Here is a 14,896-nt window from a genome sequence, read left to right as displayed (position 1 = left end):
CCTGGGAGGGCCCTGGACATGACTCCCAGAGTTCTGAGGGCCCGCTCTGTCCGGGATGCCTGTGTGCAAACCTGGGCCCTTGGTGCTCATTTTAGTAAAGTATCTTGGGGTTAGGCTGTGCTGCCTGAGGGTTCCTTCTCCTTCCTCCCCACAGTCTCTGAAGGTCAGAGTCCACCCTCATTCCATCATTTGTCCTTAGGAATGTCCTTTGTCTCGGTTCATTCTGAAGATCCTGTTTCAGGGACGTGTATTGTGTGAAAGCGTACAAGGTGTATGGACATTGAGAGATGTTTTCCGCCCACAAGCACAATCTACAGAGGGATCCCTAAGGTTTTTGTAGCTTATAGGGCTCCTAAAAATATATAAATAGAACAATTGTTCATGGTAAATTGCTCCTGTATCTTGCAATCCAATGTAGATTTTTCTCCTAGGTATTGTGCTGAAGGAGAGCCTCCAAAGCATATACAAACAGACCAACCAGTGGCAGTGGGAGCATGGTGGTGTCATCAGAACCAACAGCGGGATTCAGATCATACCCCATTCTTCCTTCTCCATTGTTACCTGGACACTGGCTTGCTGGATCCCTTTGCTGTCCCAGAAAGCGACTGACATTGTACTGTCCTGTCTGGGTACTTCTGATAAATATGTGTTCAGTAGCCTGGGGTTCATGGTTTCCAGACATTCCCCGTTGGTTACTCTGCAGGCAAATATTGAGAATATCTAGATAAAATTGACATTAAAAGAGTTTGCTCCAATGATATTTGAAGAACCCATATAAAGGAACTGAACAAACATAATTGCATTGTACTCTCATGTGTTCAAAATTTAAACTTTAAATTATATATAGATAAAAACGAGGATAAAGCTTTTCCCCTGAGTTCAAAAACAAGGCAAGACTATCTTCTCTCATCCCCATTTCAACCTACTATTATAGGTTCTAGTTAGTGTAGTATAGCAAGAAGTGGAAATACAGGCATATGGTTTGGAAAAAAATAAATATTCCTGTTATTATTTGCAGATGACAAAACTGTCTACATAGAAAATTCCAAGGATTCTATGAGAAAACTCACGATAAGTTATAATACATTACTTTAGCAAAGTCTCAGAATAAAAGATCAGTATAATATGCAGCTGATCATATTACCATAGACTAGCAACAAACAATTGGAAACCAAAATTTAAAACCTATTCCATAGTTCCCTCCAAAATGAGATGTTTAATATAAATATTTTAAGAAATATAGAGGACCCGGACAATGAAACTTATAGAACTAATGAAAACAAGCAAGACTCAGTAAGTGCAGAGAGGTATTGTTTTCATGGATAGGAAGAGTCGATGTAGGAAAATGTTAATTCCTCCCAAATTGATTTACAGGCTTAAAATGCAATTCCTATCAGCTCCCAGTAGGACTTTTCTTTGGTCAAAATCAACAAACTTATTCTAAAACTTGTATCAAAGGGCAAGGAAGGTTGAGCAATGAAATTGTGGATTAGGACAGTCCAAGATCTTGTTTCCCCACAGAAATGTCACAAGAAACAAAACAAAAAAAAACCCCAGAAACTTTTGAACCAACTTTATAGGAGCTCTGGAAAATAGTCAAAGGTTTCCAGTGACCAGCACATGGCCGATCAAAGAAAGATGCAAGTTTTGTGGCACTGTTACCTGCCCCCAGCCCACCCACCCCCCTCAGCCCCAGCATGGCCATGGTCTCAGGCTCCAGCCAGCGGCAGCTTGGTTCCTGGTTCCCCTCCTCCAACGTGAGGGAGCAGAGCAGACCTCATTTACAAATAATTGTGTGCCATCATTCTCATCTGTCTGGGGGTTCCCGAAGGCCTGATGCCAGACGATCGTGTCTGTTTGCACCTCTCAGACACAGGTGGGAAAACGAGTGGGCACTGCCTGTAAACTACAAGGCCACTCTGAACCAACAGACACCTGACTCAGGAGACTCTGTACAGACATGCAACAGACCATTTCAAGCCCAGGAGATAGGCTGACGGTGAGACTTTGGGAAATCAGGACTTTCAAAAGCAGTGTGTATACAGGGGAATTTAGGAATCCATGTGCAGGACAGGCAAGACTCGCTCAGGAAACTCTTGACAAGACCCCAAGCTTCCACCCCAGGCTGACCCCAGGCCCAGAGCAAGCCTAGCTAAGTGAGGCACAAGGATCCCAGCAGTACCTGGGAGGAGGCTGTTCCCTCTTACTGATTAAGTGTGCAGGGGACCTGTGGGAGGGGCCCGGAGTTGGGAGGTACAGGGCACTTGGGTGGGGTCCCCTGCAGTCTGGGGAGGTGCAGGGGACTTGGGTGGAGTCTAGGGAGTCTGGGGGTGCAGTCGACCTGAAGGTGGTTGCAGGAGTGTCTCTGGTTGCAGAAGACATGGACCACTGCAGTTATAACCTGGGTCACAGGAGCCTGAAAGGGGGTCACAGGGGTATCTAGGAGCACAGAGAGAACTTGGAAGTGATCACAGGGTATGGGGGGCACCAGTGACTTGTAAAGAGTCACAGTAATTTCTGGGGGCACAGAGGGCATGGGAGGATCTCCAGGGGTTTGGTGTTCATGGCAACCTGGAAGCAAAAAGTTGTGTCAAGGAACAGGGTCTTTGGAGGAGTTGCAGGACCCATGGAGCCCACAAAAGCAGTGGGGTGGATGGGGTGATGTTCGGAGGAGCCCCGGCAGTGTCGGGGTGGATGGGGGCTCAGAAGAACCCCGGCAGTGTCGGGGTGGATGGGGGGGCTGGGAGGAGCCCCGGCAGTGTCGGGGTGGATGGGGGGCTGGGAGGAGCCCCGGCAGTGTCGGGGTGGATGGGGGGCTGGGAGGAGCCCCAGCAGTGTCTGGAGGTGTTGTGACATGCATGGACACACAGGGGATGTGGGAGGAATCGAGGCATGTGTGGGGCAGCAGAGAACTGGGAGAAATCACAGGAGATTCACCACCCAAAGTCCGCTGAGGCTGAAGAGGAGCTGTCCACAGGACTGCATTCTCATTGGGAGGCTCTGGGTAGAAAATCCATGCCCAAGCTTGTCCTTGGTCGCAGCACAATTCAGTTCCATGCAGCTGATTCTCTGAGGTCCTGGTTTCCTCCTGGCATCCTGGAGGGCCAATCTCAGCTGCATGAGACCACCACATCCCTTGCCACGTAGCCCCCCCCCCCCCGTCTTCATGCCAGCAACACGAAACCCTCTCCTGCTCTGAACTCAGACTGGGATCACATCACTCGCTTTCCTAGGTCCAGTGTGCAGGTGGCAGATCATAGGACTTCTCATCCTCCATAATTATGTGAGGCAATCCCTCATAACTGATCAATCTGTCTCTCTCTGTCTTTGTCTGTCTGTCTTTCTCTCTCTCCTGATTCCTATTAGCTCTGTTTTTCTGGAGAACCCCAACAAGTACAGCAGTCACTATGAAAGTCACTAAAAATATAGTTAGAGGATTAACAGAGGAATTAGATGGCACAATAAAAAATGTGAAGAAAGAAGTAGACAAGTAAAAGTGGGGAAAAGATAAGAGGCACACAGAAAACAAGTAGCAAACTGGAAAATGTAGTTCCAGCCACATCAGTAATCACCTAAGTGTGAAAAGTCAAACACTCCAATTTAAACATAGAGACTGACGGACCATGTTAAAAAAGCAAGGTCCTTATAAATATGGTCTCTAAAAAATAAGAAATTGGAATAAGTAACCCAACTTTGAATGGAATATGTAGAACTTTTATTTGCGGAGGAGATGATCCTCTATGTAGAAAATTCCAACGAACCCACCAAAACAAAACAAAAGAGACTAGAATTAATAAAGGTTGAGGATCCTAAGAAGAAATATTTCTTACAAAAGTCAATGGTATTTCTGTACACTAGGTATGGAAATATGAAAATAAATTAACAAAATAATTTCATTCACAGTAGTATGGAAAATACTTGTTATAAATTTAATAAAGACGTATAAGTGAAAACTATAGAATATTGCTGAGAGAAGTTAAAGATCTAAGTAAATAGAGAAACATTTCTTTTTTTTTTTTTAAAGATGTATTTATTTATTTATTTGACAGAGAGAGAGATAGCGAGAGCAGGAACACAAGCAGGGGGAGTGGGAGAGGGAGAAGCAGGCTTCCTGCCGAGCAAGGAGCCCGATGTGGGACTCGATCCCAGGACCCTGGGATCATGACCTGAGCCGAAGGCAGACGCTTAACGACTGAGCCACCCAGGCGCCCGAGAAACATTTCTTGTTCATGGATCAGGAGATTTCATATTATCAAGAAGGCAATTCTCAAATTCACCTATAAATTTAATCCAGTCCCTGTGGAAATCCTAGCAGATTTTTTAGGGGTATAAATTGACCAGCTGATCCTATAATATATATGGGAATGTTAAAGGCCTAAAATAGCCTAAATAGTTTGGAAAAATAACAAATCTGGAAACCTTGTACTACCTGGTTCAAAATTTGCTACAACGCATTTTAGTCTAGACAGTGGAAATCTGGCATAAGAGTGCACATCTAGGACAATGGCACAGGAGTGAGAGTGCAGAAATAAAATCTTATCTTTTATTATAAACTGATTTTCAACAAAGGCCCCAAAACAATTCAGTGGGGGAAAGACTAACTTTTTTTTTTTTTAACTGAGAAATGGTGCCTGGACAAATGGATGAGTCATAAGAAAATCCAAAAAAACCAACCAACAGAAAAAACTTACATCACTCTAGACAACAGTGATTAAAAATCAACCCAAATGTAATTTCTCAATGAAAACAATAGAAAGCCTTCATGATCTCTTAGTTATGACACCAAAAGCACGATCCATAGAAAAACCAAACTTATTAGACGTCATCAAAATTAAAAATTTTTGCTCTCCAAAAGCCACTGTGGAAAATATGAAAAGACAAGCCAGAGACTTGGAGAAAATATTCACACATCACATACCTGGTAAAGATCATAGATAACAACTCGATAAAAAGACAAACAAAACATTTTCTGAAATAGGCAAAAGATCTGATGGACATTTTCACTAAAGAAAACACACGAGCAGCAATGAAGTCCATGCAAACACGTTCGACCTCGTTGGTCGTTAGGAGGAAGCCGATTAAAAGTATAGGAAGACAGCGCCTCATGCCCTGAGGAGGACTATAATAAAAAGACAAGTGTTGGCAAGCCCGTAGAATAAACTGGAAGCTTCCTACATGGGAGCAGGAATTGAAATGGTGCAGACTCTTTGGAAAGCAGTTTGTCAGCTTATAGAACTTTGAAGATAAACTTATGTACGACCCAGCACTTTCAATCCTTTCCCAGGAATCTACCCAAGAAAAATGAAAACAGATGTCCACATGAAGACCAACCCATGAATATTCATAGCAGCATTGTTTGTAATATCCCCAAACTGCAAACAGGGATGCCTAGGTGGCTCAGTCGGTTAAGCATTGGACTCTTGATTTTGGTTGGCTCAGGTCATGATCTCAGGGTCATGAGATCGAGCTGGGTGTGGGGCTCTGTGTTGGGTAGGGAGTCTGCTTGAGACTCTCTCTCCTGTGCTTGCATGAACCCTCAGGTGTGCATTCTCTCTCTCTTAAAAAAAAATTGCAAACAGGGGCACCTGGGTGGCTCAGATGGTTGGGTGTCTGCCTTCGGCTCAAGTCATGATCTCAGGGTCCTCAGGGATTGAGTCCCACACTGGGCTCCTTGCTTAGCGAGGAGCCTGCTTCTCCCTCTGCCTGCCACTTCCCCTGCTTGTACTCTCCCTCTGGCAAATAAATAAATAAAATCTTAAAAAAAAATGCAAACAATCCAAATGTCCATTAACTGGTAAATGGATCATCAAAATGTGGTACAACCGTACCAGAACAGAATACCTGTATGTACCCCAGCATGCACGAACTTCCAAAACAACGTGCTATGGTGCAAGCCAAGCTACTCACGCTGTTTGACAAGGTCCAAGTATGGAGGATGATCCTGAAAACAGGAGACTCCATAGCTGGCTCCTGCTATTCTCTTTCATTTTGTTTATGGCAATCTTTGCAATTGTGGGAATATTTCTGGGGTTTCAATTGTGGGAATATTTCTGGGGTTTCATGATAAAGTGACTACTCATCTTAGTTACACCTATCTAAGCAATCGTAATGAAACTAATTCCATGAAGAAGTAGTTTCTATAGAACAAAATAACAAGATGGTCACGCTCTGTCTAGCACCTTTCTCTTTGTGTACTGTTTTTTAGTTTTAGCGAAAGCCAATAAGCGGAAATCAATAAAGGTCATGTTAATCATTACAAAGGGAAAATCAAAGAAGGCTATGGCTGTAATCCAGAAAATGATCTAAGATTTGGAAAAACAAAAATATCCTAACATATAAATAAAGCTCCTCCGAGGCTGTCAGGAGGAGATGCTTGTGACCTGATCCTGTGTCTGTGTCTCCTCATTCGCCGACGCCATCTTTCCTACGAGAGACCCACCCGGCTGGAGCTGGACTCCGGCAGTGCTAATGTTGCTGGACAGAACCGGTTCTGAACTCCGGTTCGGCGGCTCCCCTCTCAAAAATCAACACTCGAGAGACAAGTCATGGTGGGAAAAGAGAGGTCGCTTTATTCAGAAAGCCAGCAACCGGGGAAGAGGGTGGACTAAAGTCTGGAAGGCCACCGTCCCCGTCCAGGCCAAGCGGGAGGGTCTTAGAGGGGGAGGTGCAGGGAATGGGGAGGGGGCTGCGAGCGGGAGACACGGTGCCCAGGCAGTCGGCTCTATGTCCACGGGACCCTGACAGACTTGCTGGCATCCGTGGCAGGTATTTTCGAATGTGGTCTGGCCTTATCTCTTGGGAGAGACTGGTCCTTCCCCCTCAAGGCCAGTGATCTGCAAATCCAAGGAGAGCAGGTTAGTTTGCTGCAGACGGCGACATCGGCAGCAAGAAGGGGCGCGTAAGCCTGAGGCCAGCTCCCTGCTGAGGCTTCAGGAGTGCTGTCACACTAAGTGAAAGAAGCCAGACTTGAAAGACTCCATAGTATGTGATTCCATTTATGTGAAATGTGCAGAAAACACAATTGCAGAGAGACATAAAGCAGATCGCTGGCTCTCTAGAGCCAATGGTGGGAGCAGAAATCAACTGCAAATCTGGTGATTGTTCCACCGTTCTCGAAGTTGACTGAAAATCATTCAATTGTCCCTTCTAATGAGTGAATTTTATGGTATATAGATTGTATCTCCATAAAGCTGTTTGAAAGGTGGACAAGAAATCTTGTAGCTGCATGACTTGGTGTTTCTATGGTTTCCATTCAACCCATGCAATCCTCAGTCTCTTACTGGCTCCTTCTTATTTGTCTCTTTTCTGTGTTTTGGTCTCTAATTTTGCTCTACATGTTTCTTTCAGTGATTTTATCCACTCCCACGGCCTCAACTGTTGCCATGAACCTTAAAGTATTCTCTATCTCCAACCCCAGAACACTTCCCCAAATTCTAAATTGGTACTTCCAAATGCCTGTTGGACAAATCCAGCTGAATATTCCACAGAAACGTCAACCTCAATTCATGTAATACGGTCGTCAGGGTCCACCTCACCTTCACCATCGACCCTAGATTCCCTTTGACAAAGTTCATGAATTATTCTTTCAGCCTCCACAATGAAATATAAATGCTTCCCAACACTAGTGTAGTCTCACCAAAACCTAAGTGTGGATTTTTTTAATTTATTGAAGTATAAGTTCTTAACTAGTAAGTAAAGCTGGGTGCCCCTCAGCTTCTCTTTTCATTAAATAACAATAGTAGCTATTAAACTGATATTTCAGGGGCACCTGGGTGGCTCAGTCAGTTAAGTGGCCGACTCTTGGTTTCAGCTCCGGTCATGATCCCAGGGTGGTGAGATTGCGCCCCACAACTGGCTCCTCACTGGGCATGCAGCCTGTTTAAGATTCTCTCTCTCCCTCTGCGCCTCCCCCCCCAACTCACACACTCTCTCTCTCCAAACAACAACAACAGAAAATTGATATTTCAGTGTATACTGTGTGCTGGTCTAATTCCCTTACTCTCTCGACCCTAGGCTTGGTGGTGAATAAAATAATTTCCCTGTACACCCAAGGAAGTAAGTGTGAAATGATAGGATCTCACTCCGAATACCAACAAATGCAGGCTATTACATCAGAGTACACAATAGGGAGCATGTCTGACATTTGGATGTTCCCCTTTAGCTACAGAGAAATCACTGATTCACAAAGGTTTAGGGGTCTTTATCCATCTCGGAAATTGTTTGCAATTTGATTTTTTAAAATTTAATTTTATTATGTTATGTTAATCACCATACAATACATCATTAGTTTTTGATGTGGTGATCCACGATCCATTGTTTTTGTGTAACACCCAGTGCTCCATGCAGTATGTGCCCTCTTTAATACCCATCACCGGGCTAACCCATCCCCCCAACCCCCTCCCCTCTAAAGCCCTGTTTGTTTCTCAGAGTCCATAGTCTCTCATGGTTCATCTCTCCCTCCGATTTCCCCCCCTTCATTTTTCCCTTCCTTCTCCTAATGCCCTTCATGCTATTCCTTATGTTCCACAAATAAGTGAAACCATATGATAATTGACTTTCTCTGCTTGACTTATTTCACTTAGCATAATCTCCTCCAGTCCCATCCATGTTGATGTAAAAGTTGGGTATTCAACCTTTCTGATAGCTGAGTAATATTCCATTGTATATATGGACCACATCTTCTTTATCCATTCATCTGTTGAAGGGCATCTCAGCTCTTTCCAGAGTTTGGCTATTGTGGACATTGCTGCTATGAACGTTGGGGTGCATATGGCCCTTCTTTTCACTACATCTGTGTCTATGGGGTAAATACCCAGGAGTGCGATTGCTGGGTCATAGGGTAGCTCTAGTTTTAAATTTTTGAGGCACCTCCACCCTGTTTTCCAAAGTGGCTCTACCAACTTGCATTCCCACCAAAGGTGTAAGAGGGTTCCCCTTTGTCCACAACCTCTCCAACATTTGTTGTTTCTTTCCCTGTCCATTTTGCCATTCCAACTGGTGTAAGGTGGTATCTCAATGTGGTTTTGATTTGAATTTCCCTGATGGCTAATGATGATAAACATTTTTTCATGTGTCTGTTAGCCATTTGTATGTCTTCTTCAGAGAAGTGTCTTTTCATGTCTTCTGCCCATTTTTTTTACTTGATTATGTGTTTTTTGGGTGTTGAGTTTAAGAAGTTCTTTATAGATCTTGGATACCAGCCCTTTATCGGTAGTGTCATTTGCAAATATTTTTCCCCATTCTGTGGGTTGCCTCTTTGTTTTGTTGACGGTTTCCTTTGCTGTGCAGAAGCTTTTTATCTTGATGAAGTCCCAAAAGTTCATTTTTGCTTTTGTTTCACTAGCCTTTGAAGCTGTATCTTGAAAGAAGTTGCTGTGGCCGATGTCAAAGAGGTTACCGCCTATGTTGTCCTCTAGGATTTTGATGGATTCCTGTCTCACATTGAGGCCTTTCATCCACTTTGAGTTTATCTTTGTGTATGGTGTTAGAGAATGGTCAAGTTTCATTTTCCTGCATGTGGCTGTCCAATTTTCCCAGCACCATTTATTGAAGAGATTGTCTTTTTTCCATTGCATATTTTTTCTTGCTTTGTCAAAGATTATTTGACCATAGAGTTGAGGGTCCATATCTGGGCTCTCTATTCTGTTCCATTGGTCTGTGTGTCCGTTTTTGTGCCAGTACCATGCTGTCTTGGTGATCACTGCTTTGTAATATGGCTTGAAATCAGGCAACGTGTTGTCCCCAGCTTTGTTTTTCTTTTTCAGCATTTCCTTGGCGATTCGGGGTCTTTTCTGATTCCATACAAATTTTAGGATTGTTTGTTCCAGCACTTTGAAAACTATCATCGGAATTTTGATCGGGATGGCATTGATGGTTCAAAATGACACACTGTAATGTTTCCCTCCCATTTTCTAGATTACCAGTTAGACTGAGCATGTTTTCCTGCCTGTGGACCCTTTACATCCCCACTCCCAGGAATTACCTTCTCACATAGTTCCCATTTGTCTACGTGGAGTCTACTGTTTTTTGTCTTGAATTCATAGGAGCACTTGACTGCACTGAGTTTGGGTCGCGCTGGGACCAGCTGGGCCCCCCAGGGGTCAGGACCAGGTGTGGGGAGGAGTCCAGGCCTGGGTCAAGGCTGGGCAGGGCTGGGCTGGGGTCCAGGCAGGCTCAGGGCGCAGGGTTAGGACGACGTGGTGCTGGGTGTGGGAGGGGGTCAGGGTGTGGACAGGGGCAGGGCCTGGGATCCGGACGGGGTCAGGGCGGAGGGTCAGGTCGGGTCGGGTCAGGCTGGGGTCAGCAGCTCTGGCTATGGGTACAGAGGTGGCAACCCCCCACAGCGGAGGCTGGCTGGCGGTCCTGCTCTGGTTTTTGCTGCTGCCGGCAGGCATGCAAAGGTCCTGGTCCGAGGCCTCCGATGCCCCGGACCCCGCTCCAGATGAGACCGAGGCTGAGGAGACGGGTTGGCCTGAGCCCGGAGCACAGCCGTTGGCGCCTGGGGCGGGTGCGTTGGGCGGAGGTGTGTGGGCGGAGGGGTTCCGGGAGGGGCTGGGGCGGGGCCGCAGCCCTCTCTTCTCTCCGCCCCCTCTGACCAGGCAGCCCTGGGACATCCCCAAACCCCAACACAGGTGGGTAACAGGCCTCACTGCCGACCCCCTGGAACTGGGCAGGTGGCCAGGCCTGGCTCCGGGATGGGGGCTGGGTGGGGGAGGGCTGCTGCTGAATGAGGGGCCCAGGAGGCCCCTCCCGGGGGTCCTGGGCACATCCCTGACCTCCCGGGCCCCCAGGTGTGAATCCCAGAACCAGGGCTGTCTTCATTAGCCCACTTCCTCTTCTTTGAGAAACGGCGCATCCTGAGTCAGGGGAGTGGCTTTCCCTGAGTTCCACAGCACCAGACTCCTGCCTGGGAACCTCCCTCCCTGAGATGCTGCGGTGGGGTGGAGCGGCCACAGGAGCTCCCTGGAGACGTGATCTGGAGCCCGTCTGGAGACCTGCAGCTCTTTGGTCTGCAGAGTAGGCGAGGAAGTGGAGTGTGCTTGTTGAAAGGAATATCTGGGATGTGCCCAGTCCCCGGCAGGGGCGTTCAGAGACATCCGTCTCCCTGCAGATGCTGCTGTGGCTCCCTCATCCCCCTTCCCCGCCCCGCCAGACCCCTGGGCCCTCATCTCCCCTGGGCCCTCGTCCTGCCAGGGCTTGCTGGCCTGTGCTCTGCTCTGCAGCCGTCAGCAGCACTCATGAGGGCAGGGTCTGGCAACCCAGGCCCCTTGACCCTTGGCCTAGGTTTTTGCCCCTGTGACGTGGAGGAGGGCCTCTGTGACCGCATCATTTGGGGTCACCGGTGTCTCTGTCATGGACGGGGGGGTGTCTCCGCAGTGTGTGGGAAGCCCAAGGCGATGGGGAGGATCTACGGCGGCCGGGATGTGTTGGCGGGCCGGTGGCCGTGGCAGGCCAGCCTGCTGTTCCAGCGCGCGCACGTCTGCGGAGCTGTCCTCATTGACCCCCTCTGGCTGGTTTCCACTGCCCACTGCTTTCTCAAGTGAGTCCTCCTTCCTGGGTGCCAGCAGAGGAGCCGGTAGGGCCGGGGGATGAAGGGAGAGGAGTGAAGGGGTGATGGGTGTCCAATGCCAGTTCCTCTGGGCTTTGCTCTAGTGCGGTGTGTGGCCTCCAAACACGACATCCCTGCCTTTGACCCATGTCCCCTCCACCTGAATGTGCTCCCCGCTCCCCGCGTCTCCGTCCTCAGCCCCTGTGCCTCCTCCAGCACGAACGTGCCCCAGGAGACGGGCAGGCTCTTTGCCTCCTCGGCCAGGGCTTCTCCTCAGTATCCGCAGACTCCTGGGCGTCAGACCGCAGGCAGGGACCTGGGACTGCACACACGGCCAGCAGCTAGCTGGGTTTTCTTACCACTTCTGCAGAACCGCGTGCCCAGGAGGAGTCGTGGTTGCTGGCACCTGCCTGCCAGGCTGCCTGGGTGGGCGGTGGGCTCCCTGAGCTTGACGTGGCTGCTCAGGAGGCTGGCTCCTCTGGCCTCCTGGGCCTGGCTCAGTGCCCGGCTTCTGAACAGACGAGGAGAGGTCTCAGGGCAGTGGGGGCATCACAGCCCAGGTCAGGGAGCTAGAGCTCAGGCACTGACTGGCTTTAAGGGCCCAGAGCCCCGTCAGAACCGACCCTCTGCCGCACGAGCCCCTCTGTGGCAAGGGGGTGTCTCCATGTTGGCAGGAGAGAAAGCCAACGTGGGAGAGGGGGGAGGGCCCTGTGGACAGGGAGAGAGGTCAGGAGAGGTGCAGTGGCCCAGCCGGTGCTGGGGAGAAGGCTTTGGGCCGGGGGGCGTGGGCTTCCAGGGGGTGGGCCACGTAGTCAGCAGGGTGGGCCATTTCGTGTCTCGTGTTCAGGGGACAAGGCAAATGCACTCATTTGCTCATTTAAACAAATGAGCAAGTGGACCAGCAGCTGTGGGGCAGGAAGGTGTTTATAGGAAGAAGGGGCAGGAAAGGCGTGGGGCCGCAGCTGGGCCGTGGGGAGCTTTGGGAAGGGTCAGGCTAGAGTGAGGCCGGAGCCGGGGCTCCTCTGTGTAAAATGGAAGAGCTCGATGTGAGGCCCCACCAGGGAGCCTTGAGCACGAGGAGTCCCTGCTCCTCCAGTGTGGGGTGTAGTGGGGGAGACACGAGCCTGAGGCTGGGACGGAAGATCAGTCGGCCTCAAGATGGTTGGGAAGAGGAGGCAGAAGCTGCCTGGCCTCCCCTGCAGGCACAGGCTCTGGAGGAAGGGGCGGCTAGACGAGGGGCAGGGAGAGCGCCGGCCCACGCTCAGAGGGGAGAGCGACCACGAGCTCTTCTCCGCCAGCAAATCCCGCGCGCCAGCGGACTACCGGGTTCTGCTAGGAAGCACGCAGCTGTACCAGCACTCCCAGCATGCACGGGAGATGTCCCTGAGCCGGATTATCGTGCACCCAGACTTTGAGAAGCGTCACCCCTTCGGGAGCGACATCGTCATGCTGCAGCTGCGCCTGCCTGTGAACCTCACCTCCTACATCGCCCCCGCCTGCCTCCCGAGCCCCGGCATGCAGCTGTCCAGCAGCTCGTCCTGCTGGATCACTGGCTGGGGGATGCTCAGCGAGGACAGTGAGGGGGTGCGGGAGAGGCGGGCGGGTGAGGGCCGCAGGGGAGAAGGAGGGCTCAGTCTGAGGGGCCCCAGACAAGCAGCCACGGGACGTTGGGCCTCTGGGCCTCATTTCTAGAGGACTGGACCATTTTAGTTCTAGTTCTGAAAAGTGTGTGATTCTAAAGCTTCAGAGTTCCTTGAGTCCGAGGACTGTCCAGCCTCCAGCATTCTCTCTCTCTCTCCCTCCCTTGTGTGCACACACACACACACGCACACATGCCTTCCCATCTGTGCTTAGAACAACTCCAAACTCCCCACCTTGGCGGTCAGGCCTGCGTGTCGTTGGCCCCCACCCTCCCTGCATGCCCCCCCCATGCCCCACCCCATGTCCCGTCCCAGCCACCAGCCTCCTTCCTGCTTGAGTGCTCCAGACCGTCCTGACCCCAGGGCCTTGGCCTCGGCTGGCTTCTCTGCCTGGCCTCTCTGCCTGGCCTCTCTGCCCACCGGCGTTTGCTTGCAGACTCACTCTCTTTACATCTACAACTCGGCCCCTCCTGCTTGCTCACAGGAGCTGAAAGGGGCACCTCCTCCTGTTCTGTTTCCTTCACACCATTTATTAGGTCTATAATAGTTCCGTCCACTTACCTCACTCATGCTGTGTCCCCAACAACAATGCCCCCTGTGTCGTGGGTATCCACAAGATGCCCAGCATGAGGACAGATGGATGGATGGGTGAGTGCTCGTGGCTGGATGGGAGATGAGTGGCTGGTGGCCAGTGTGTGGATGCTGGAGGGATGGAGCCGTATGTGGACAGGTGGGTGCATGGGCAGGTGGGTGTGTGGACAGGTAGGTACGTGGTTAGGTGGGTGGAAGGAGGGAGCATGGTGGGGCGAGAGGTAGGAGGATGGAGGGAAGGGAGGAAGGTCAACGACAGACAAGTAGACATGGATGGCATGCGTTGGTCAGTGGTTGCTAAGGGCCCACGAATGGCGTGTGTTGCTGGGATTTGCCTTCTGTCTTTGAGGACTAGGACAGATACGAGTGAGGTGCAGGGAATGGAAGAGTCTGTGGAAAGTCTGGGAAATAGGAGAGGAGCCTGTGAGGGACAGATGGAAGGCCGTGTTCGAGGCTCATCTGTGCTGAGCAGGCCCCATGTTTCGGGGGCAGCGGGGGTGCAGCATGGCTGGGCTTCCCCACAGCGCACGTCCCTGGTTCCCTTCTCGTCCACACAGAGCATCTGCATTCGCCCTTCCATCTGCAGGAGGGTAAGGTGAGCCTCATTGAGAACGAGTTCTGTAATGTCTTATACAGACAAAGACTTAGCAACAGCAAGACCTACTCTGTGCAAGAGGAGATGCTGTGTGCTGGGGACTTCTCGACGGGAAAGGCCATCTGCCAAGTGAGTGGGGCCGTTTCTCTTCTTCCCTGCCCACTCTCCTCTGTGTCCCCAGGGGCCGTGTTGCTTCTGCTCTGCTTGTGGAGCCCCCCGGGCCTGTGTGTCGTCCCGTCCACAGCCCCTTCCTAAGCCACACGAGGGCACCCGCTGGGACCCCCACACGGCGTCTGTTTTAGCAGGCTTATTCCCGGGGGGCAGCGTCGCGTCTCCGTGTTGGGTTTGTGCGTTTGCTCTGCCCTGTCCCTCGTCCTGAGCGTGCGTCTGCTCCCACGGCTCTGCCGGCTTCGCCGTGTGCATTCAGGCCTGCCGCGGCCTCCACTCCTGAGTATTCTCGGAGCTTCCGAGTCTTTCATTCATTCACTTCCATTCACATTCTCCTTATATCCACAGCAACTC

The 14,896-nt window shown here is 50.1% G+C and overlaps 2 protein-coding genes across 2 annotated transcripts in view; both read left to right on the top strand.

The window, feature by feature from the left end:
• NUTM2F (NUT family member 2F) overlaps positions 1-9,927 on the top strand; it is a 22,876-nt gene extending 12,949 nt beyond the window's left edge. Inside the window, exon 7 of the mRNA XM_044920739.1 lies at positions 9,916-9,927. Coding sequence (XP_044776674.1) covers positions 9,916-9,927 — 12 coding nt within the window. The remainder of the gene's footprint in view (positions 1-9,915) is intronic.
• Positions 9,928-11,237: 1,310 nt separating this feature from the next.
• LOC110584349 (Putative serine protease 47) lies at positions 11,238-14,502 on the top strand. The gene is made up of 3 exons (XM_021694379.2): positions 11,238-11,539; positions 12,847-13,132; positions 14,337-14,502. The coding sequence occupies exons 1-3, from the start codon at positions 11,238-11,240 to the stop codon at positions 14,376-14,378; spliced, it is 630 nt and encodes a 209-aa protein (XP_021550054.2). The 3' UTR covers positions 14,379-14,502.
• The last annotated feature ends 394 nt before the right edge of the window (positions 14,503-14,896 follow it).

Source organism: Neomonachus schauinslandi, chromosome 13, assembly GCF_002201575.2.
Source record: "Neomonachus schauinslandi chromosome 13, ASM220157v2, whole genome shotgun sequence".
Taxonomy (NCBI): Eukaryota; Metazoa; Chordata; class Mammalia; order Carnivora; family Phocidae; genus Neomonachus; species Neomonachus schauinslandi.
This window is presented reverse-complemented; position numbering and strand designations above follow the sequence as displayed.